The sequence below is a fragment of the Alternaria viburni genome, assembly GCF_023758015.1.
Source record: "Alternaria viburni strain BMP 2772 chromosome Unknown scaffold_4, whole genome shotgun sequence".
Classification (NCBI taxonomy): Eukaryota; Fungi; Ascomycota; class Dothideomycetes; order Pleosporales; family Pleosporaceae; genus Alternaria; species Alternaria viburni.
In genome coordinates this window covers 909396-933786 of record NW_026055773.1, presented here as the reverse complement: position 1 = coordinate 933786, position 24391 = coordinate 909396, and the positions used below count along the sequence as shown (strand labels likewise).

General features: G+C 53.6%; 8 protein-coding genes across 8 annotated transcripts; 4 read left to right on the top strand and 4 right to left on the bottom strand.

Moving 5' to 3' along the window:
* Window positions 1–232: 232 nt before the first annotated feature.
* On the top strand, window positions 233–498 carry J4E79_002585 (uncharacterized protein; the record flags this gene model as incomplete). The annotated part of the gene is made up of 2 exons (XM_049351483.1): window positions 233–281; window positions 338–498. The coding sequence occupies 2 exons, from the start codon at window positions 233–235 to the stop codon at window positions 496–498; spliced, it is 210 nt and encodes a 69-aa protein (XP_049214121.1).
* A 3012-nt stretch (window positions 499–3510) lies between these two features.
* On the top strand, window positions 3511–4559 carry J4E79_002584 (uncharacterized protein; the record flags this gene model as incomplete). Its single annotated transcript, XM_049351482.1, has 2 exons — window positions 3511–3746; window positions 3800–4559. 2 exons carry the CDS (start codon window positions 3511–3513, stop codon window positions 4557–4559), a joined length of 996 nt encoding a protein of 331 aa, XP_049214120.1.
* A 318-nt stretch (window positions 4560–4877) lies between these two features.
* On the bottom strand, window positions 4878–6647 carry J4E79_002583 (uncharacterized protein; the record flags this gene model as incomplete). The annotated part of the gene is made up of 2 exons (XM_049351481.1): window positions 4878–6007; window positions 6452–6647. 2 exons carry the CDS (start codon window positions 6645–6647, stop codon window positions 4878–4880), a joined length of 1326 nt encoding a protein of 441 aa, XP_049214119.1.
* A 2508-nt stretch (window positions 6648–9155) lies between these two features.
* Window positions 9156–11438, top strand: J4E79_002582 (uncharacterized protein; the record flags this gene model as incomplete). Its single annotated transcript, XM_049351480.1, has 3 exons — window positions 9156–9528; window positions 9576–10870; window positions 10917–11438. 3 exons carry the CDS (start codon window positions 9156–9158, stop codon window positions 11436–11438), a joined length of 2190 nt encoding a protein of 729 aa, XP_049214118.1.
* Window positions 11439–14047: 2609 nt separating this feature from the next.
* J4E79_002581 (uncharacterized protein) lies at window positions 14048–15307 on the top strand (the record flags this gene model as incomplete). Its single annotated transcript, XM_049351479.1, has 1 exon — window positions 14048–15307. One exon carries the CDS (start codon window positions 14048–14050, stop codon window positions 15305–15307), a length of 1260 nt encoding a protein of 419 aa, XP_049214117.1.
* A 363-nt stretch (window positions 15308–15670) lies between these two features.
* On the bottom strand, window positions 15671–17740 carry J4E79_002580 (uncharacterized protein; the record flags this gene model as incomplete). Its single annotated transcript, XM_049351478.1, has 1 exon — window positions 15671–17740. One exon carries the CDS (start codon window positions 17738–17740, stop codon window positions 15671–15673), a length of 2070 nt encoding a protein of 689 aa, XP_049214116.1.
* Window positions 17741–18239: 499 nt separating this feature from the next.
* J4E79_002579 (uncharacterized protein) lies at window positions 18240–21121 on the bottom strand (the record flags this gene model as incomplete). The annotated part of the gene is made up of 2 exons (XM_049351477.1): window positions 18240–20941; window positions 20998–21121. The coding sequence occupies 2 exons, from the start codon at window positions 21119–21121 to the stop codon at window positions 18240–18242; spliced, it is 2826 nt and encodes a 941-aa protein (XP_049214115.1).
* A 618-nt stretch (window positions 21122–21739) lies between these two features.
* J4E79_002578 (uncharacterized protein) lies at window positions 21740–23286 on the bottom strand (the record flags this gene model as incomplete). The annotated part of the gene is made up of 2 exons (XM_049351476.1): window positions 21740–22558; window positions 22606–23286. 2 exons carry the CDS (start codon window positions 23284–23286, stop codon window positions 21740–21742), a joined length of 1500 nt encoding a protein of 499 aa, XP_049214114.1.
* Between the last annotated feature and the right edge of the window lie 1105 nt (window positions 23287–24391).

Genomic DNA, 24391 nt, shown 5'->3' with positions numbered 1-24391 from the left:
TGTTCACCGCAACAAGCCACGATGAGCTCCAACAAACGCCTCGAGCGAGAGGAGATGACGGAGGAAACCCAAAGCGCTCAGAAATCAAGGTATAAAACCTCCAAGGAAGGATGTGTTTGGAAGGACAACCACGACAGCATCTTCTACAGTATACTACATTCAATATCTTTTAGCTCCACCAAAAGCCCAAATCTTCAAGATGCAGTTCACCTCCACCATCGTCGCCGCCATCATGGCCTCAGTCGCCGTCGCTCAGATCTCGCTTGAGAACGTTGCCTCTTGTACGTCACTTCCACCTCTACGCAGAATGCCGTTCCCACTAACATCCACCCCTCAGTCGAGGCCTACGCCAACTCCGACTGCGCACCCCAGGCCCTACAGCAGCAGAACATCCACAGCAACGAATGTGTATTCCTGCCCTTGCAGAGCGCCCGCGTCTTCTTCTTGGAGAAGACTCGTGCCAACTGCCGCCGTGAGTCGCGACAACGTTTATTGTGAACGATCGTGATCTAATGGGAATAGTCGAGTTCTACACCTCCAACGATTGCACTGGTGTACCGACCGACACCTTCACCACTGCTCCCAGCGACTGCATCAATGTGTCGCAGAAGTTTTCTTACCAGGCTATCTGCTCTTAAGCGGGTCACCCCGGTTACGCTCATGATGGAGACCGAGTGACGACTTGGTGATTAGATGGAGAGGAGCTGGCAACAGCGCACTGCCTAGCTGAGAAGATGTACTCAGACGACAGTCATTACAATATCTTTTCGATCTGACTTATTAGAGCCAGTCTAGTTCGTTCGCCGTGTTCAACACACGGTGCGAGCTAAACTATATTGAAATATATCAGATCGCCTACTATTGTCATTCTTGTGCGAAACGTGACCATCGCTAAGGCGTTATGTGATGTGAGCAGGTTGAACAAATGATCGGAGAATTTCGTTTGTCTGATGTGCTACTTCCATGTTAAGCAAGTGCTTACTGTAAGGAGATTTGACCGAGCAATATATGAAAAGAATGTCTCTGCCAAGTTCCTTCTACTACAACCCAAGGATTAGGTGAGAGAACGTCGTCAGGGAATATGGAGAAGACATTGGTCGTATACTTCAGTCACATGGATATGACCTGGAGGTACCAAGACGTCGATAGTCGAAGCTGGTTGTCTGTTGTCTCGCTGTTCCCATATTTATTGCGAGAAAGCGCATATAAAGCCACTCCAGATAACATCTCTACAGTTCATCACTTTCAACACAATCATCGCGATCATCCTGAACTCATCCACATCTTCAATCATGCATTTCCTCACCATCACCCTCGCACTCGCAGCGACAACCCTCGCCTCCCCCCTCACGCCCACCCGCCGCAATCCCGTCCCCAACCCCATCCCCAACGCCGGATCCTTCACATCATGGTCGTGCTTTGACTGCGCGGATAGCAACCCCTGTCTCTCATTCCCACACGACAACATTGTGTCTGATGAGTGTTATCCGCTCGAGCCGAACCAGGCTAGTCTGCAGGTACTACGCATCGCTCTTCGGGGCTGCGAATGTAAGTAAACTTTTGTCCCAGCATGGTGACTGCGGTGGCTGATGAGGTGTGTAGTGCAACTCTTCGACTCGGTGGATTGCTCGGAAGAGGGCGGTGCGCCGTATGTGCTTAGTGAGCCGCCGACGTGCGATCCTGTGCCGGTGTTTAAGAGGGGGTATAAGATTGTTTGTTAGAGAGGCGGGGTGTGGTTCTTGGGGAGAGTTGGTAGGTTGGAAGGACGTTTTGAAGGCTTTTGGCGTTGTTCATAGCTATTGTTTGTTGGTATGTTAGTCGGATAGAAGGAGCCTGGGTTGTCATTAGTTCAACACGTAATGATACCAGACATTTAAACTCCTGGGCTTCTCGTGAATGGTTTTCAAATCTTTCGCGTCTTGCGCGTGATAAAGAACTCCCAGCGTGGTGATAAATTCATTGATGGATATCATCATGGGATCAAGGCAATCTTGCGGATGCCCTGATAACGGAACGATCTCCGGTTCAGTATGATGTTTGTTGGGCGACTACGTTGGTCCGTCTACCAAAGCATACTGATCTAAATTCAGTTACACAGCGTTCAGAGTTTGTCGCAACACCAGACCTTGGGTTTCAGCGTTGCTGAAAGAGTTGCAAGGGTTTGCGTTCATGTCGGTGATGACGCACGGAATTACCTTCTCCCTTCGCATCCATCATGGTACTTTCTCGTGTCTTTATTAAATTCTGGCCGCTCACATAGCTTGAACCCTGAAAACAACTTGTTTGCTACCATTGAAGCGGCTCCGAGAACGAAGGCTAGTTCTGTATGACTGTAGGTGAGTATGCCAGAGATCGAGTTTGATTCTACAGCTGCGAGAGCTAACGCTTTCCACACCCTCTTGTTCGAGTCTGCAGCTGGGGATTTGCCGCAAGGTGACTTCTACGCTCAGACTGCATGAAATTCAGGACCGACGCCAAGAATCCGTATCGCAGTTCATCTCTTATCACCACTCCGACTTGCGATCCGAAAGTTTCGGGGTTGGGTAAGCATTTCGTGGCATCGTCCCCATTGCCCCAAAGGCGTAACTCCAGGCCGCTGCACCTGGGCCCCAACAAACGCCACACTTCCATCCCCACGGACTCGGCAACAAGTAGCCGCTAAACGAAAGATCTGTAATGCGCATTACGATCGGACAAGACTCGCGCCAGCCTCTGAGAATCAGGTCATTGAAAGGGCCGAACAGTTCGGTGATGTAGCGCAATCATCGGACGGGCGCCCCGGCACCACCTACGTCATGGACTCCTTGAGCAGAGCCGCATCCGCATTGGGGTCAGGAACAACGTCTTTTGCTCCACACAAGCGGCGCCTGGCACATGGAAATCTATATCATTCCGACACGTTCCAGACGCACGTCTCACTATTGCGGACATTTCGGCAGTCCTGCAACAGCAGTGGGATGATTGGCCGATGCTGTCCGAGGCGTCCTCTGGATTTCGCAGCTCAATATTTCTTTTACAATGTGCAGGTATAGGCTGCATGCTGTGCCGACAACGCGTAATCGCGACGATATAGCCTACATTAATCAGCTGCATCACAGCTGACAACACCGCGAAGATGCAGCATGAGGAAGCGACTATACCGGAATCGGCAGATCTCGAAATTGTCATGCTGGAGATGCGACCCACAAAACCACGTTTTCTAGTGGCGGTCGACGCACCCAATGTGTAAGGCACGGCGATATCCAGACCCTGGACCCAAAGACCCTGTGCATTATCAATACGCGACGTCATGGGGGAGAAGTTTTCGAACGTAGCTCCAGCGACATTCATGGCACATGTAAGAATGAGCTGTAGGTTGGTTCTAATCATATATAACAGTAAGTCGCCGTAGTCTTTGTGAACATATCAATCAACTTCACATCAACTTTCATCTCTTTTGCAACAAGATACCCGAAGGTTTTTCCATTACAACACCTTTCAACGTATATTACATCACAACACACCACCAAGATGCCTTCTTTCACCGTCTACAAGGGCTCCAAGGAGAGCAAGATTGTCAAGTCGCAAACCACCAAGCCCGACCTCGAGAACGACCAGGTCCTCATCAAAGTAACCGCCTCCGGTCTCTGCGGAACCGATGAGCACTACAAGGGAGCCGACATGGCTCTCGGCCACGAGGGTGTCGGTGTCGTAGAAGAGCTTGGACCCAACGTGCAGGACCTGAAGAAGGGCGACCGCGTCGGATGGTAAGTTTTGATTGTAAGAAGTGCATGTGAGACATATACTGACTTCGTACCAGGGGATACGAGCACAACTCCTGCGGCCGCTGCGACAAGTGCCTCACAGGCCAGGAGACCTACTGCAGCGAACGCCAAATGTACGGCATGGCCAACCTGGACCAGGGCAGCTTTGCTTCCCACTCCGTCCAGCGCGAGGCCTTCGTCTTCAAGGTCCCCGACGAGCTCACCGACGCCGAGGCCGCACCCCTGATGTGCGGTGGAGCCACCGTCTTCAACGCCCTGCACACCTACAACGTCAAGCCCACCGATCGCGTCGGTGTCATGGGTGTTGGCGGTCTCGGCCACTTGGCCATCCAGTACGCCGCCAAGATGGGCTGCGATGTCGTCGTCTTCTCCGGATCCGAGAGCAAGAAGGACGAGGCCATGAAGCTCGGCGCAAAGGAGTTCATTGCCATGAAGGGCAAGTCCGAGATCAGCGTCAGCCGCCCTGTTGACGCTCTCCTCGTCACCACTTCTGTCATGCCCGACTGGAAGCTTATGCTCCCTGTTCTCAACAACAACGCCATCATCTTCCCCATGACCGTTTCCGATGACGACTTTGCTATCAACCACATGGCTCTTATCGCTAAGGGTATTACTGTTCAGGGCTCTGTTGTTGCCGCCCGCGCTGTTCACCGCAGCATGTTGGCTTTCTCCGCTCTACACGGTATTAAGCCTATCACCATGGAGTTCCCGCTTACTGAGAGTGGTATCGAGGAGGCAATGGCCACCCTCAGGGATGGAAAGATGAGGTACCGTGGTGTACTCAAGCCCCAGTAGATGGATGGCTTTGGATGGAAAGAAGGTAATGGAAAGGTTAATGAGCGGTGTATGACTAGTAGATACCGATGATAGACTTACGAATCTCATTTGTTTGAACGTATATTATGTCTTTCTTTGAACGTGATGGCTTTGACAGAAGGGAATTTTGTACTACTATAAAGGTTTCGAGGCATTGTGGTTCGCGATGATTCTTTACATGTGTCTAATGTCCCGAAGGTTCAATGTAGTATGCCAAGGCCTCTACAGCCTTCTATCCAGACTCATGAATCTCCGGCCACGGGTATCTAATAGCCCATGTCAACGCAAGACGTCCATCTATGCTGGAAACAAGCGGATAAGCACGGGTAGAATATCCCTCGGCTCCATCTTCTGCAAAGCCGCAATAGCAGATCTCACATCCGTGACCAGTGTTCCTTCGACCCCAGCCACACCACTCTTGACCCCCTTTCCATCCTGCCCCCTAGCCTCATCGGTCTGCGGTACGTACGGAGTCAGAAGGGCCTGCAACAGTCCATTACCACTATTGCCTTCGCCTTCTCCACGCTCAGGCAACACCATATTTGCCATATCGACATTCCCATCCTCGCTCTTCCCCTCCTCAGCACGCACACCCATCTCCCTCTTCCCAGGCACCACCCCACCAACAAACTTGCCAACCTTCCTCTCGTACCGCCCCCTACCCAACTGTGACTCTGCAACACGCAACTCAGCCTCCCACTCTTTGCTCAGCTTCTTCATAGCGTTCTTGAGCAGCTTCTTCTGCGCACCACCAAACACGGTGAATAACTCCCATGGTCCTGTCTTCCAGGTCAAGACGAATGACTCGCGTGCAGCGAAGCTGGAGGTGGGCGTGTTGTGGTGCTCGATGACGGCGGCGAGGTATTGCTTTATGAAACGGATGGCGGCAGGAGGGATAGGTGCGTGTGTGGGAGTGGTAACCCGTCCGGGGCGGTAGGAGTCTATGGTTCCACGACGACGATCGAGTACTCCTGCTTCGCTGTATGCAGAGTTACTCTGGTCGCTTGACTGCGAGTGTTGAGCCAACAGCGCAACGAAGATCGCGGTGTTCCACCTCATGATGTCGTGGAAGCGTTGGAAATGGTGCGTTTGGTCGAGTCGGTAGAACCAGATCGCCCGAGTGATTTCCATACTTTGTTTTTCTTCATCTTTGATGGGCTTGCTCGCGTAGCGGTCGATGGTGGCGCGGTTGTAGAGGAAGAAGGGGAGCTGGATATCTGGTGGTATGTTGGGAAGATTTAGCGCCTGTGGAGTTTGATCGAGGATGTCGGCGAGGGTGATTGCGGGGATGTGGTTAGGCGGTATGCCGTGAAGCTTGTTCTTTAGCAGTATTTGAAGTTCGGCTTGATCGTGATTGTCTGGGCCATCGGTGTTGTGCTCCAAGGCAGTGATGGCGTGCGGCATCTTGGACTTGGGTACCTCCAGGGCTGATAGTATGAGAGAGCAATGTATCCAAAAGAATCATCAAGAATAGTCGGTATTCAGCGCACGTGCATAGATACGTTTGCTCGCCGGTGGGGAAAATAGGAAGTGAAGGGCGGGAGCTTGCATACCTTCAAACGCCTACACACCGCCGCGGACGGAGGAGCAAACAAACACTGGGTTTCCGTCTTCCCAACCCCGCAAGTAGAAGAAGATTGTCGACTAGAACATCCTTGATATGCTCTTCGAACTGCCAAGTCTCTCCTTGGTACTCTTTTCAGTGCGATTCTTTTCCAGTCTTGATCAGACGACGATTCGCAACGTTACAACTTACCCATGAGCAACTCATAGCAGTGACCCTAACGGCCGTGCATAACAGATACCCCAAGCTCCGGTATCACCATACTCATATCGAAAACACGTCTATCAGATTTATCACTCTCATTCACCATCAGCTTCATTGCCTCCAACGGGGACAACCAAAACCCAAAAGCGGGCATAGTCCCGCGCTTCGAACTTCGCCTTTTCAGCTCGCTTGAGCCATCCCAAAGGATCGGCAAACCAGCGTTCGTAGTCTTTCTTTAACGCAGCTTGCGCATCGTCTCGATCGTGAATATCGTCGTTGAAGATATCGTTCGCTAACATAAGTTGCACTTGTGTTGTAATTTCCGACGGCACAATAAAGAACCGCGAAAGTAGAGTCATAAATCGATGGTATGCATGTTTGGGATTGTTGAATGTGTAAACGCCTATGTAGTGGTACTTTAGGTCCTGCGATATGGGCCGTGGGTCTCTGGTGAGATGCTCAAATGCCGGAATATGAGTGGCGATTGGGAACAAGCGGTTGAACCACATATCGAAAGATATGCAGCACGCATTGACTTCCAAGTTGATCCGACCGACTTTCGAATGGAGTACCTGGATAAAAGATAGGGAATGGAGGATTTGCAGACATGTTGAGCTATAGACTCCTGAATGGGCAGTGTAGTGACGGGATATACAAGCACCTGCACAACGTCGAAAGTTGTCATCCCCAATATTTGTATAGAAAAGGCGGATGTGCTAGGCACGAGCTTTGCAAAAGCCGTGCCGCATGCGGGGCGTGATGCAAGCTTTTAGTCAGGTGCTGTTTAGCTAGTGGAAACCCCAGATTCGAGAGACGAGTTTTCGAAGGCGTTCATCGGTCGCAGTCAAGTCTTGAGACGAATTACAGACTTCAACACACGAATCGAAAAAGAGATGAGAAAGGAATTGACAAACCTTTGGTGCAGCCCGCTGCTAGTCATGTCAGGCAGCTTCATGTCACCTGGCGAAATAAGCTGGAGAAATGAGGTATCTTCTACGAGCATCCGCAATGTTGATGAGAGTTTCCGTCAAACAAGACATCACAAAGAACGTCAAGAAGATCGTTGATGCACGTTTGTTGATGTTGGTCAAACGTGCGGTTACGCGTTCGCGCCCACTTGTTGGTGGGGCAGCTCCACCGCTAGGCGCGCATAGGGAAGATGACGATCTTCAGGGTCAGTCCAGTGCGAAAGGTTAGAAGATGAGGCTGCGCAAAGTGTATCGATAGATGTGAGCGGGCCGGAAATCTCTGAGGTAGATGGGCAGATCGCGTGTTTCAGATGTGGGTGAGACGTTCGTTGATCGTTCGCAGACACGCGTTGCGCAGGTGGGCTCATGACGTCTGTCGCATGGCTTGAATGATGATCGTCCGGTGGTACAGTGGTGAGTGGTGGCTGGGTAAACACTTTCAGTCGATGGAGGGCCGATGTGGTGAGGTGGAAACAATGATGTTTACACTGATGCCACGTGAGGCCATTACGCAAGCTGCGGATGGAAATGCCGTAGTGACCAACGCCCAGAAACAGCAGGCAGACTACGCTGCAGTGTAGTCTTGTCCATCTCGATGTGGTGAAGATGGCGCCGCTTGCAGCGAGTCGACGGCTCATTGACCTCGCTGGCCAAGTGCGCCACAGTCAGATGCGGCATGATTGGCATGATTGGCTGGAGAGGCTGGGTGAGGTCTATTTGCGTGCAGCCATCCGCTGGTGCCGAGAGCACGGATGGGGTCGCTGGCCAGACAGTCCAGACTTGGTGTGCCGCAGGATTCCGGATGGCATAATATTGACATCCTTCAGGGAGCGGCAATGTGCAGCGGCCGGGGATGGGCTGGAAGAGTGAAATGTCGGTTTCGCGCGTATACGGCAATAAAATTAGAGGAAATACGAAGAGCTGGGCGGACCTGGCTGGCAGACTTTCAGTCAGCGCGAGAAGAGGCCTAGAGCGTCGTGTTGATTGGCCCGACGAGATTGTTCCTGCGTGCGAGTGTGGCGAAGCAAGTGCCCCTGCCCCCTCGCCCCTGCCTCATCCGAGTGTTCCAGCTTGGTCAAAGAAGAAGGCGCGCGTTCTGGAGCCTGCGAAGACAAAGGCGTCTGGCAGAGAAGCAAGTGTCGACGAACTCAGAGCAGTAGAGCACCGCGCAGTCAGTAAATGCTCCGACTATTCCCTGCGATCGCAAACTTGACAGCCGTTGGATCCTCTGAGGCTGGGCGCTGAGCAGGTGCCGCGCGTATTCATCTGGCCCACTCGCCGCGACCGTCGCAGTCTCGCTCCCCTGAAGCAGCCGGCACGCGGTGCATAGACCTCAGCTCCTGCGAGCTGGCATCCTCTTACCATCCGCCCCATCTCCTGCTCTCCTCAGGCACTTTCCAAACACCAGCGTTAGGTGACGACGAGAGCGCGCTGAATCGTTTTTATTGGGTTGCGTGCAAGTGCTGATCGCGCCCGTCCGGTCGTTTACACATATCCCCTTCCTTGTACTAGCCCTAGCGTCGCCCAGCCGCCGACAGACAGGCCTCTTCGCCTCGCTGCTTCCCGGTTTCCCTTCCCCAGTTGTCCTGCGCAACCACCTCTTTCGACATCACCGCCCATTCGTCGCTCTCGACTGCCACTCGCTCACCCGCACCTTCACCCGCAACCCACCCTTCTATTCACCCTCCAGGACGCAAACGAACCCCATTCACTGTGACTGACGGACTCCCTCGCGCCGCTGGTTTGGCCGACCTCCCTCCGCAGTACTCGTAAGGAGTACGCCCGCGCCTGAGGCACCTCGCTCCGCGCACCTAATACACCACAACAACACCGCCCACCATGAAGTTCTCCCTCTCCAAGTCGCTGCTATGGCTCGCAGCCATCGCGGCGCCCGTCGTCTCGGGCGAGCGCATCATCGAATCCAAGTCGCTCAACCCGTGCATGTCCAACTCCAGCTTCTCCGCCACCCTCTTCAACGTCGCATTCACCCCCAGCAACCGCAGTCTGGGCTTCAAGATCGAGGGTATCTCCAACATTGCCGGCAAGATTGAGGCCGACATCGAACTGCTCGTCTACGGATACTCCGCCATGAACGAGAAGCTCGACCCCTGCGGTCAGAAGGAGCTCGAGGGCATGTGCCCAATGAACGCCGGACCGCTGACTATCAAATCCAACATCGACATTAGCCAGGACATCATGAGCGTCATCCCAGGTAAGAAACGTCCAAAGTTGCTGCCCAACCCCCCTAACACCACACAGGCATCGCATACACAATCCCCGATCTCGACGCAGTCGTACGAGTCAAGATCAGGTCTGCAGAGACCCATCAACAACTCGCGTGTGTAGAAGCAGAGCTGTCAAACGGACATTCGGTCGACCAGAAGGCTGTTGCATGGGTGACGGCTGTCATAGCGGGTCTGGGTCTCATGGCATCCGCTATAACGTCTGGACTGGGTCATTCCAACACCGCCGCGCACGTTGCCGCCAACGCCATGTCGCTATTCGGTTACTTCCAAGCGCAGGCCTTCATCGGTCTCTGCGCCGTCCCTCTCCCACCCATCGTGTCCGCCTGGACCCAGAACTTCCAATGGACCATGGGTCTCATCCGTGTTCAATTCCTTCAGGATATGGCAACATGGTACCAGCGTGCTACTGGCGGAAGCCCGACCACCTACCTGTCCCAGCTGTCGTACATCTCCATTGAGGTCCAGAAGTCGAGGAAGATGAGGCGTGCGCTGGACTTCACCACCGGAGCTGTCGGTCGTCTCATGGCCCGTAGTAACGCTGCCGCCACCGAGGCACAGGCTGGAGGAGACCGCTTGGTTCTCCACGGCATCGAGCGTGTTGGTTTCAAGGCCAAGATCGAAACGACCAACATCTTCTTCACTGGATACACCTTCTTCGTCATCTTTGTCCTCTTTACCGTCATCGGTGTCGTGGCTTTCAAGTACATCTGCGAGGGTCTAGTCAAGGCCGGCAAGATGAAGGGCGACAAGTTCGTCGACTTCCGCAACGGCTGGCAGACTGTGCTCAAGGGTATTCTCTTCCGTGTCGTCCTCATTGGCTTCCCGCAGATGATGATGCTGAGCTTCTGGGAGTTAACTAAGCGTGACTCTGCTGGTCTGGTCGTTCTGGCTATCCTTTCTATGCTCACCATGATTGGTATCCTCGCATGGGCTTCTTCCAAGGTGGTCCGAATCGCCCAGCGCTCCATCGCCATGCACAAGAACCCTGCATACATCCTCTACTCGGACCCTGTCGCGCTCAACAAGTGGGGCTTCCTCTACGTTCAGTTCAAGGCGGCCGCCTACTGGTTCATCATCCCATGGCTCGGATACCTCCTTATCAAGGCCATGTTTGTCGGTCTTGCGCAAGGTGCATTCAAGGTTCAGGCCATCGCCATCGTTCTCATCGAGGCTGCTCTGCTTGTCGGTGTATGCGTCCTTCGTCCCTGGATGGACAAGAAGACCAATGGTTTCAACATTGCCATTGCTGCTGTCAACTTCCTCAGCGCCTTCTTCCTGTTGATGTTCACCGAGATTTTCAACCAGCCTGTAAGTAGCCCTCACTCCCACCACGATTCCCAACTAACGTTCGTAGGCTATCGTCACTGGTGTCATGGGTGTCATCTTCTTCATCATTAATGCCGCCTTCGCCCTGATCCTCCTTCTCATGCTTCTTGTCTCGTCTGGATTCGCTCTGTTCACCAAGAACCCCGATACCCGCTACCAGCCAATGCGCGACGACCGTGGCTCCTTCATCAAGTCGCAAACTCAGCTAACTACTGAGCTCGACGCACTCGGTGCGACTGCTCGTGGTGAGGGCAAGGGCACCCACCCATACACCGGATCACGAAGCCGCATTGATGACGATGACGACTACTCTTCCGAAGAGCAGCGCCAAATGGCTGCTAAGGAGGGCGGCTTCAACGAGCACTACGCTGCCGTGCCACCACGGAGCCAGGGCAATGACGGAACTGTCTCACCAGCACCGCCATCCTTCTACGAGCGCCGCAGCCCAGCACCATCATACCGTCCTGGTAGCAACGGCCAAGGTCAACAACAGTACCGACAGGCCAATACCTCAAGCCCATGGCAACGAGGCGCAGGATACGATAATTGACGCCAGAGCGAGCACGAGGAGCAGGTGGGCCAGATCATCGATTCGTATCATCGCTCCTCAGTCGCTCAGCAGCAGCAACATCAAAATCAACAAAACAGGTTCTGAGCTATCTATGCGTTTTGTGCATATCTTGGGTATCCACACCAATATACTGTAATCATCAATCGAAATGGGTTCACATGGCATCAGTGCAGAGGGCGCAATCACACGATTACCCATCATGAAGCCGGCGTTTTCTTCGATCTCTCTGTATCCGGTTGGGCAGAGAGTGGTACTTTTGGGTTTTCCGTTGACTGATCAGCATGGAGGATGATAATACCTATATCCATCTCGTATATATGTAGTCTTTCTACCTCTGGCACTTCATCGGTTGCTCTTTTCTCTTTGTGTCTGGGTGTCCTTATCTCCTTTGTTCAAGCAATGGGCGCAGTGGAAGACTATTACCAATTCCCTTCAGCGTTTCTGTTCGCAGCGTAGTACCGTGGTCCAGCGTAGGACGGACAGTCGATCGGCGGTGGCTCGGTGAGAAGGAGATAGAGTAGCAGAGCAATGAATCGTCGATTATTCAAGTTGATCTATCTTCTCCCTTTGACCTACCGTGGACTTGATAAGAAGCAAATTTGAGCCATGAAAGTTTTGGCTGGAAGGATGGCTAACCCCTAAGTATACAGATCAGATGGTTCGCAGCATGAGGTTTGGTCGGGCTCCACTCTCGTGCATGGCGGCTATTCGAGGTTGGTAGATTGGGCTGTCAAATTTCGCTTATCAGCGTGGTACATGCCTAATCTGGCGTGCGCGATATCAACAGGATGGATCTGAAGATGACTCCCACGTTTCGGTGAACGGGTGGCTTGAGGAATCACCCGATGGGCAGTTAAGCAGTACAAGCTCGATAGCCCCCACATGCAGCCGTGTGCATCTAGCGCAATCTGCGAACTATACGTGCGGTCGATAAGCCCACGCCCGTTGTCCTAGTCTTGGTTCGAAAGCTTGAAGCTCAGCTACGTCAACAAAAAACACTTTATTGAGCTACCGGCATTTCATCCGGGGTAGTTTGTTCACGATGCTTGATGCCGCAAGCGCAGAGCAGGGGGCGTCGGCGGAGTTGCCCCAGTTTTCACAGTAAGCGCTGACGAAAGAAGGTATAACGAAGGTCACGATGCAGGATGAATCTTTTCGGTGATGACAGCATGTAGTAGATGATCTTCAGCCGCTCAGCTCATCTCCACGTTTCGCTGTCATGGTGGCTCGGACGGGACGGCAGTCAAAAGATACACCAGCGATGTGAGCCAACGACAGGCTAGCGATAACTCACGATAGCTCCACAGCCTTCACGATCTCATGACTTAGCTGTGACAAGTGCGACAAGTGCCGCAGCCCATCTCCACCAGCCACGGTGTCAATAACGACGTCACAGAAAAGAAGCACCGAAAGTCTCCAGAGAAACTCCGAGCAAAAACGTCAAGTTTCGCATGTCCATCCAAGCAGAGAGCGCGAGGCATGGCACGCAGCCAAACGTGTCGCACACAAAGGCACACCCTGGATGGGGAATGGTGAGGTCGCGCAGCCCAATCAAACCACGCACGCTCACCCAGCGCAGGCCAGTAATTGGGGACCCGTAGCCAAGGACAGCGCGCCATCAGTGCGCTACCGCTCTTAGCCAGCTGCGCGACCACCCGGCTAGGAAAGACGTGTGAATGGGTGGGCTTCTGGAATCACGGAGGTGTTCCCAGGGGATGCGCTTTGTCTCTTCCCCCACCGAATCATCGGCGTCCAACAGCGCTGCCTAAGATTGCTATCGCGTTGGTACGGGTAGGGATTCCACGAGTGCCACCCGTCGTCCCCGGATACTCCGGGGCGCAGCGCGGTTCTTTGCTTATAGACCCGTTTGCAGGTCCCGATCGCTTTTCGACTCATCGACACACAGCCAACAACGCTTTGGCTGCGGGCCTTCCGCACGCGCCGCCCATCGTTTTATTGCGACTATCATCGACAATGCTTCTTACTCTCTAGTAGGTTGCGCGGTAGCCTGCTTGTGGATCCGTCCTCTTATCTCGTGTACCTTTACCTGTAGCACTATACTATCTCCCTTTCTTTGTTGGTTCCCATCTCTCGGTTCCAGACCCAGGTTTGACACGCCCCGTTCAAAAAGAGACGTCCACTCACCTTTTTTGCTTTGCAACGTTTCTTGTCTTGTTTGAGAATTCGTTCCTGTTTCGCATCGTCTCTTCAAGTTCCCTGGACCTTTCCCTCCCGCGCTGTTGCTTCAAGCTTCAGGCAACAGTTCTCCACGCGCTACTCGCACGCTGTAACTCTACCGCGTGACTTGTCAAACTTGAACATCGTCAAGCAACTCTTACTGTAAAACGAACATGGCGCAACTTTCACGGTTCACTTTCCCTGCTTCAAGGGAAGATCCGCCGATAGTCGAATCATCAGCGACACCACTCACGCAGAAGAGGCAACAACCCCAACTTCACCTGCTGACGTACAGCGCATCAAGCCAAGATCATACGATCGGTGCGTCTGACAAGACATTCTCAAGACCGTTTGCCGTACGAACGCTTTCTACACCACCGACCTCTCCAACAAGGAAAAGATCTGTAACTATGGGTGCGCATGATCCCCGAAGCATGCACAACAGTGGTGCCGACACACCTCCCATCACACCTGGCAGCGCCTCGCATTCCAAGTCCAACTCGACGTCGTCCGACTTTCTAAGTTCGTTATCGAGTCTACGACGTGGCGATTCGATATCGTCCCTCAGCCGGCCTCGACTATCACTGGACGAGTCACCGCAACCTGGCAGCACCGAACTCACCACCTTCCCGTATCACCTAACGGACTATGAGTTCAAGACGGATGATCGCGGGCGGAAGAAGACCATCGGCGAAGGAGCCTGGAGCGATGTCTTCCTCGCGAAACCCTGCCCACCCAAACCAACCGAACAGTCCCCATCACAGCCTCCCTGTGGCCCCGAAATGACTCCACCACTCACCCCAGTCCGAAGCATAGACTCTGGCGTAGACCTCAGTCGACTCCCCGCCACCCCACCTATGTACGCAGTAAAAGTACCAGCCATGACCAGCGCCAAAAAGGTACTCAGCGCAGAAGCAAGAATCCTATCTTACCTCTCCCGCTTCCCAGACGCAGAAAACCACATCGTCCCCTTCTACGGCCTAGACACACGCAACGGTGCCATCCTCCTCCAAGCCATGGACGACACGCTGGAAGGCTGGATCCAAAAGACGCTCAACACGCTCGACGAAGAGGCTCGAGCAGCGAGACTGGCCGAAGTTTTCCCTAGCATCGCCCTCGCACTGCTCAACAGCTTAGCATGGATGCAAAACAAGGGATGTACCCACGCCGACATCAAACCCTCTAACATCCTCATCTCCTCTTCTTCCCCCCTATCAACCGCCGCGCCCAAATCCATCTACACAGACTTCTCCTCAACCATCCTCTCCCACCCCTCCGCCACCATCGAATCCTCCGCGTCTCCCCTCGGCGCCGGAACATGGGATTACCTCGACCCGTCGCTCCTCAGCTCCTCCTCTACTTCTCCTCCCTCCGCGACTTCAGATCTCTGGTCCTTGGCTATCACGTTGCTGTTTCTTATCCTAGGTGGCTCGCCATACGATGCGTTCAAGGGGAATAAGTATCAGCAGAGGGAGATGATTAAGGCGGGGTGTCCGCTGCAGGTTATGGGGCATGATGATTTGGGCGTGAGGAATATGAAGAGGGTGCAGGGATTAAGCAGGGATCTTGGATTTGATCTTTTGGGGTGGTTTGGGAGGGTGCTTGTTAAGGATGGGGGAAAGAGGGTTGAGCTGAAGGAGTGGATGGGGGAGTTGGAGGGCAAGCATTGAAAGGGCATTTTGGCTGGGTAGAGTAGAGGGTTTAGACGCGTTCTTCTTTCTTTCTTGGAAGGGTATGTTTTCAATGGCGCTTGCTAGAGATAGAGAGCTGCTTTCTGTTCTGTGTCGCTGAGGACATTCGTTAGATACCCCCGTTATTTATACCTTTATTGTAATTACATGCCGACGCTCGTCTTGATCAATGTTTTAGAGATCTACCACAATTCTATTCAAGGACGAAGAAGTCTTCTCACTTTCATCTGCAGATCCCTACATGCACAGTGCGTAAAGAAAACTCCATACTGAACTACCTGCTCTACTTTCTCAATCTCACCTGTCCTTCCCTAACCCCATGCTACATCTCTCATTCCACCCTTAATCCAACTTCGTTGTACCAAACAACCTATGCCCCGTATCCGTACCCCCCTTCCCCTTGTACTTATTCCCACTCTTCCTCAACGCCACAACCCACAACTCCTTGTCATCCCTCAACATCTCCGCAAACCCATTTCCATCCCCATTTCCTCCTTCTTCTCCTTCTTTGACTACAACAGCGCCCTCCTGCACCACCCCTGCAACAACCACAACCCGAACTCGTGGACACAGCTCTCTCAACGGCACCATGAACTCCACAATCGACTTGCCGGTATTGATGACGGAGTCGACAAGGATAATCGTACGCTTGCCCTCGAAGTTCTTGGGGTCGATGTCAGAAAAGACCTTCGCGTGGGCGAATGCCGCGTCGGGAAGCGCTTTGCTGACGCCGAAGGCCATGGGTTCGCCGCCGCGCATCAGAGGGATTATCAAGGTGGCTTTTTCGTGGCGGAAACGGTAGCCGTCTGTGAGGCCGCCTTGGACGTGAGGGATGGCGATTTCTTCTAAGCCAGTGATGGTGCTTAGGTATGAGGTTGCGAGGTGGTAGCCTACCTGCTCGTGCGCTTTGCGTAGGCTGTGTGACTGCTTTGTCGCGTCGCGGGTTGGTGTCATGAGAAGCTTTGCGGAGGGCTGGCTTGTTGCATGCACGAAGCGGGTTGATGGATCGCTGTGGACGCGGAAGATGTGGTCTAGTTCTGTGTCGTCTAGGACGGCTTTGGGTAGGGTATCGAGATCAAGACGTGGAGGGACGTTGGGTGGGAGGAGGATCTGGAGGGCGGATAGGCTGTTATCGGTGATGGCTTTGGCGAGGGTTTTCTCCATGGATGAGCTTCGGGTGGCTTCATTTCCTACTATGATGTATGCGCCGTCTGCTTTGTGGAACATAGTCATGTCGAGGGGACTGTCGCCGAAGGCTAGTACTCGTAGCTTCTTCTTGTGGAGGTGGTCGACGACGGCGCCTTTGAGTTCTCCAGTCACGACGTAGCCGTCTGAGATCGATCCGCCTCCGATGACCTTGATGTGCGCCAAATTGTTGCGTTCCAAGACTAGCTCCCACACTCGGCGGATCCCACATGTGACAATGAGTGCGTTCACATGCCGTGTGGTAAACCATCCAGCACGTGTGAGCATCTCGATCATATCGGGGTACATCTCGACTTTGGCCGCGACACTAGCACATATGGCATCGAAGTCATCTGCCTTCTCTTCGTAGAGCAGCATGGCCTGCCGGAAGGCTGCATACGAGTAACCACTTTGGAAGACTTCCTTCAAAGGACACTCGGAGGAGCCATTTGGGAGCGTTGTTTCCTTCCAGAACATCAGTCCAGTATCGTGAGGAGCCAGAGTCTTGTCCGCATCTAACAGAAGCACTGTATCTAGACCGTCCCGGTCGCTAAGCGCAGTATCGACGGCCTGCTCAACTGCAGTCGTATTTCTAGCCTCATCGTGGCCCCCAAAGTTGTTCAACAGTGCTGCGAGTCGCTTTTCAGTTTGTCCCGAAGCCGTGGTAGACGTCTCTGTGATCGTAGTAAACAGTATACCGTGATCACGACAGACGGCACGTAGTTCCGTTATCTCGGCTTCTTGCCACTGCCGTAGGTGCTCAACCGGAAGTTGTTTGCGCTCTCTGATCTCGTCCTCTTTGGTACGCGTGGCAACGATCTCTGGGTCGACCAAGAGATAGATGATGTGTGTGTAAGTTGCGCAGTCCTTCTCTGTACCCACTCTCTTCGGTTCGTCCTTGTCTCCTGCCTGCCAGAACATGTAATGGCCCGCAACAACCCCTGTCTTGGCGTTCGCCTGGCACTCATCGGCAGCGAGGGAGAGGGCTTGTTCGCGGGCCTCGTACTGTTGTTTATCCTCCATCTTCTTGAAAGCATCCAATCCACCGTTCACAACGTTCTCCAGAAGCGAAGAGCCATCATAGAAAGTGAAGTGGTGTGCGAAGTCGTGGTCGTTCTTTAGTTGCTTTAGCAGATATGACTTGCCGCTTCCGGAGATTCCGTAGAGTCCAATCATGGTGGGTTTGACAGGTTCAGTCGATTCTGATGAGATTTGAGTGTCGGTCATCTTGTTGAATGTCTGATATCTTGAGGAAGAATGGTAGGTTCATGTGTACGCGGGTAGCTCTACTATATGTGTGTGAATGCGAGTTGCTTGCTGCCTGCGCACGAGAACAGGACATGCTGTGGCAGTCAAGCACGCTTGCACAGCATAGCTTGCGCGCATCTACGAAAATCAGCTGGGTCAGTGGGGTATGTCATGTGCAGTTTACATCAATCATCTCGACAGCACATCTCTTGATAGTTGTGAAAGTCAAAGTATGCTTCTCTATTCAATGTGAATAATTCATCCTTCCAGACAAGAAACCGTCAAAGTTGATTCGACGCCATACCAAACGCTATGCATACCGTCCCAATATGTGTTGAATAAGAAGCCCACCCAGATGCTGTTGAACATGCCTAGTGCGCCGAAGAACGCCAATCGTCGTCTCATCATACATGATTGTTCCAAATGAAGCTTGTTGAACGCTTCACTCGGGGTTGTACACCTTTGGTTCTATTAGAGTCTAGAACATGCCGTTGATCTCGCCGGTCTCAACATCCACATCGATGTTGAGGTATCCGGGAGCAGTGGGCAGACCGGGAATAGTTTGGATATCCGCTGCGAGCGCATACAGGTATCCAGCACCGGCTGCCATTCGGACGTCCCTTATGGGAACGGTGAAGCCAGTTGGGGCGCCCTTGAGGCTGGGGTCGTGAGACAAAGAGTACTGTGTCTTGGCTACGCAGATGGGCAGGTTGCCGAAGCCCTGCTTGACGTAGGTGTCGACCTTCTTCTGGGCGAGCTCGGAGAACTCGACAGCGGAAGCACCGTACATCTTCTTGGCGATGGTCTCCATCCGCTCTTGTACTGTACCACTGTTGACGTCGTAGAGAAGCTTGTAGTCGGGCTTGGGCTTGGCAGAGGCCTTGATGATACCCTCTGCAAGGTCTACAGCACCCTTTCCACCCTCCGCAAAGTGGTTGGCTGGGATGGCGTCCTCAGCACCGGCAGCGATGGCCTCCTCACGGATCACGTCGATCTCGGCTTGGGTATCGGTGGCGAAGCGGTTGATGGCCACAACAACAGGGACACCGTACTGCTTGGCGTTCTCAATGTGCTTCTTGAGGTTGACGCAACCAGCACGGAGAATGTCTACGTTCTCAGTGCGGTAAACCTCGGGCAATTGGGCACCGGGGCTGATGTCGGGGCCACCACCGTGGTTCTTGAGAGCACGGACGGTTGCGACAATGACAACAGTATCGGGCACAAGACCAGAGGAGCGGCACTTGATGTTAAAGAAGCGCTCGCCACCCATGGTGAAGTCGAAGCCAGCCTCGGTCACAACGAATCCGGTCTGGGCGTCGTGGTCCTCATCAGGCTCAGTACCGGCCAGCTTGAGGGCAAGCCTGTCCGCGATGACGGAAGAGGCACCGATACTGATGTTTGCGAAGGGACCAGCGTGAACAAAGACTGGAGTGCCCTCAAGGGTTTGCATCATGTTGGGCTTGATGGCATCAGTAAGCAGAGCAGTTAGGGCACCACCAGCACCGATGTCGTCGCAGGTAACGGGGTCACCAGCGCGTGAGCTGGCAACGACCATGCTACCAAGACGCTCGCGAAGGTCTGACAGGTCCTTGCTGAGCGCAAGGATAGCCATACACTCACTGGCGACCGAGATGTCAAAGCCAGTCTCGCGAGTCTGGCCCTTCTCTGTTGGCGCCTGGCCAACTGTGATCTTGCGCAGATGCCTGTCGTTGACATCTAGCACACGTCGCCAGGTGATGGTCTCTGGATCGATGTCAAGCCTGGCGAACTTGGAGATCTCCTCCTCGGTCAGATCATCTGGGTTCGTCTTGTCGATACCGAGCTTCTTGAGACGACGGAACATGACGGGCACAAACTCGCGCTTGCCCTTCTTGGCTGGAACTAAACGCTTGTACAGAGCAGCATCCTTCTGAGTGTTCTCGTGGAACATGCGCGTCTCAATAGCAGCGGCAAGCAGGTTGTTCGCGGCGGTGATGGCGTGGATATCACCAGTAAGATGGAGGTTGAACTGGTCCATGGGGATGACTTGGCTGTAACCTCCACCAGCAGCTCCGCCCTTGATACCGAACGTCGGCCCCATGCTGGGCTGACGCACGTTGGCGAAGCATATCCTGCCAAGGTGCGCGCCCAATGCTTGCGCGACACCGATTGTGGTGGTCGACTTACCCTCGCCGAGCGGCGTGGGAGTGATACCGGCGATGAGGACGTACCTTCCGTTGCGGCGGTGTTCGAGTCGCTTCAGCAGGGACAGATCGACCTTGGCTTTCGTCGCGCCGTATGGCTCGAGCTCGTGTGGCAGGATGCCAACCTCCTTCGCTACGGTTGTGATCTGCTTGGGGTGCTGCTTCCGCGAGATTTCGTGATCGGCGGGTATGGGGTCTTCGATGCGGATGGGAAGGGCCGAGATCTTGCGCTTCTTCTGCCTGTCGAAAGTCGCGTCGGCCGAGTCAACGAGGTTCTGTAGCAGCATGGCAATGGTCATGGGGCCTACACCGCCAGGTACCGGGGTGATGTGCGATGCTACCTCGACGGCGGAGTCGTAGTCGACGTCTCCTACCAGCCTCTGTCCGCTCTTCTTGGTGTCGTCGGGGATGAAGTTGGTGCCAACGTCGATGACGACGGCACCGGGCTTGAGCCAGTCTCCCTTGACGAACTGCGCCTTTCCGATAGCAGCGATGACGATGTCTGCGCGGCGAACGACTTCTGGTAGATCGGCTGTACGCGAATGGCAGACGGTGACGGTCGCGTCGGCGTTCTTCAGCAGGTAGCTGACGGGGCTTCCCACGATATCGCTGCGTCCCAGTACGACGGCGTTCTTGCCTGAGATGTCAATCCCGGCCTCCTGGAGCAGGACCATGACACCCTTGGGCGTGCATGGGGTGAAGAGGGGCTTGCCGCCGCGCTTGGCCAGCTCACCGATGCTCTGGATGCCGAAGCCATCGACGTCCTTCTCGTCCGCGACGGCCGATGTGATGGTGTGCTCGGAGATGTGCTTGGGGAGGGGCAGCTGGACGAGGATGCCGTGGACGGCGGGGTCGTTGTTGTACTCGTAGATCTTGTACAGCAGCTCGCCTTCGGTGAGGTCTTCGGGGAGATGGACGAGCTCGCAGTCGATGTTGGCCTCCTCGGCGGCCTTGAGCTTCATGCGCACATAGGTGCTGGAGTCGGACCTGTCGCCCACTGTCGCGTGTCAGCACTCTGCCTCACTCAGCCCGCCGCAATGGGATGCGACTCACCCTGGACAATCTTCAGGCTCGGGCGGTATCGCGGGTTCTTCTCCTGCTTCTCCTTGATCTTCTGGCCGAGCCTCTCGCGGATGCTCTTGGCAATGGCGGTGCCGTCAATCTTCTGTCCAGCCATGGTGAAGCGTGTGCTGGAGAAGTGCCTGGAGGTCTGCGCAGTCTTGACGACGGTATATAGTTGGCGGGGAGCAGTCGAGCACCAATATTTTCTCAGCGGGGTAGCTGTAGCTTGCGGAAAGCCACGGGCGAGAACTCCAACGCGTCCGCCGCAGATCGGATATACTTTCATCGTCTCACCAATCCTGTCTGCGTATCTTTACCAAGTCTAGGATGCACGGCGCGACGTGTTGATACGCATTTCTATGTATGTTTCCAATGACTCAGTCTGGCGCGTCCGATAGCACTCTGGACCCCGGAAAAAGATCAGAACCCGCCGACGCCAAACTTTTGCTCCGCGACTCGCGTGCGTTATTACGTACCACTCAGGGTGCTAAGGTCCGAACGGGCAAAACAAGCAACGCGACTTCTCCAACATGGTTCATTGTACTGCTACCAAACCAATCCTGCCTGTGGCTATCATCTTCTCCGCCTGGGTTGTCCTGTGTATTCATGTACTGTACTCTGCGGGTCCGCAATATTTCACAAAGCTACGTCAACCTAGGGAAAACCCGACCACTCTGGAGCCTACATCGACGTCAAGTCACCCACTTTGGATGTCTACACCTCAATGTAGTCTCTAGGCCTTGGTCGCATCCATCAGAATCCCATACATGACGAACATCTGCTCCGCTTTGAGCTTAAGACCTTCCACATGATCTGGATGACAAAAGCGGGCAAACCTATCCGGGTGCCAGAGATTCCGTGTCTCTTTAAGCCACTCGTACGAGTATTTACCGGAACCTTGCAGCAGTGCCGACAGATCGTGAGAGCAGATGCCTAATGAAGAGACCGAGACCGATTCCTTAAGTGGTTGACATTCCAGCCTAGTGCACTCGTCGACGTAGCTTGACATCGCTGGGAATTGCTGTAGCTGACCGGGTGTGAGGAGCGTCTGTAGGTCTTGCTGAAACTGGATGTATACTGCCTTGGGGTCTTTGTGCACTGTGAGGTCGCCAAATTCGATCCAGGAGCCGTGCACATAACCCTTGATACCCTTCCGGTCGATGGCAACGAACCAGTCACGACCCTCGTCACGGATGACCTTGACCTTGTCGCCTTTCCTAAGCTTTACCTCCCAGTTGTCTGCTTTGTGCGGTCGCCCAGACTTCTTGACGTTTGCCCACTGGAAGGGTACAGGCTCCTCTGGCTTTCCCGGTATGTGCTGCATACGCTGTTCGAACGCGGGCGCAGGAAGCTCGTTTTCATCGGACTCGTTGTCCTTGATCGTGCTGGAACGGGAACTGCTCGGTGTAGAAGTGTTGCTGGTATGCTCCAGATTGGTGTGGATAGCTTCTCTCTCGAAGCCAACAACGAACGGCGCGTCCAGTCCTACCGAGTGTTTCTTGATGAACACGAAGGTCTCGCCGTTTTCCGCATGCGGGTTGATGAAGACGTACTGGGACATGTTAGTCGCGATGTAAAATAGCACATTTGCGTACTCACAGCGAGCTCCTCGTTGATCTTGCGCATCCGCTCATCTCCTTCCAGACCTTTCCAAAGCTTGTTCCATTCAATGCTCATGAGCTTGGCCTCGAAGTTCCAGAGATGACGGTCCCCGCTCTTGATATAGTATGACCCGTTGGCATTCCATTGGACGTTATCTAGCGTACGGGCTACCCTCAGTTCGCCGTTGATAATTCCGTTACCCTCACGGGTTGCGGAACTTCCCTCTTGTAGCTTGGCTTGTAGCTGGATTGGGATATTCGCACATGCCCACACCGTACCCGACCATGCTACGAACGAGTCGGTGGCGCCGAGCTGTACGCGGAGACCAGACCGAAGGTATTCGGAATCCTGGATTGTCTGGATGAAAGACTTCAGCGCCGATGGGACATCAGGTCCGACCATGAAGTGCGTTGTGCCGTCTTCAGGCTCCCAAACGAAGAACCAAGACTCGGGTCTGCTGCCATACGAGGCCCATGTGATCTTCTTGACAAGACCTCGACCTGCGCCGACAGCTTGGAACAGCCTGGGTGGTAGATACGTAGCGCTGTAACCGTTGGGAGTACCGAGGAACTGATCGCTGCCTTGGCCCAAGGTTATGATGTACTTGTCCGGTGGTAAAGGCCTGAGTCTTCCTAGCGTAGCTGTAATGATAGAGGGAGGAAGCGCTGCAGAAGCCATATTGAAGGTGGGGAACTAAACAATGTGGAGCCTACATCGAGGTCAGGCAGCTGCTTCGCTTGTTTTCATGTTGATGTAGTCTGCAAACCTTTTCAGTTTCCCTTCCTGTATGAGGAGGTCGCGAGACCCGCGATTGGAATTTGGCGTATTTGGGAAGTCGCGCTGGAGTATTGTGGGCTTGCCAACCGCCAGGTGGAAGGAGCAGCGCGTTTGCGCCAAGACTGCGCTCGCAACAAACGGAAAGCGCGATACTGTCATATTCGGTGAAAGTGAAAAGTGATAGTTAAGAGTGTGAGAGAGCGTAAGTAGACGAAGGAGAGAAACTGGACTACACACATGCGGCTGAACCGGCCACTTCATGCGAAGAAAGTGCTGAAAAGCTCTGCAGCGTGCAGCCTACATTAAGGCCCACGAAAGGCGATTGAGAGAAGACAGCGTTGATATAAGCCTCACGGTGTTCACTTTCTCTTTGAAATGGGGTGCGACTGTTAATCAGTGACTGGTATCATGCGGTAAGATAGTGATCTGTGATATGTAAACACCTCCGAGGCTTTCGACTGGCCACGGTCTAGATACTCGGTGCTAACCTAAGGTGCTTTGTCTAACAGAATTAATGCTGTGTTTGAGCACATGAAAGCTCGACAAAATTGCAGCCGCGGGAGAACGCGCCTATTCTCATCTTGCATATGGTATAAGAGATGATAAAAGGTACCTGTTTTAGATTTACTAGCTTGCTAGCTTAATTACTGAGTAACGAAAGCATGCTGATAGCTTGCGGAACGAATGATCTGTGACTTACAGGCTGCTTCCTGATACGCATTACAGCCTGCGCCTTGTTGATACATGATTACTCGTAAGGAGAGATGTGACTTATCTTAGTACGCACCGTTAGGCTGGATACAGTCCCGAAAAGTGGCTCGAACTAGTATGTATAGTCACTAGGCTTTCAATGAACAGCTGAGTCAATGCGGAGAGATGATGTTCAGCACGGCGTTCATCTATGGTTGCGGGACAAAGCCGCTAGTCGGCTAGCGCCAAGCAGCCCACTTCGCCCGCTGAACGTCGATATGCACAAGAGTCACCCAAATTTCGAGACGCCGCCCGC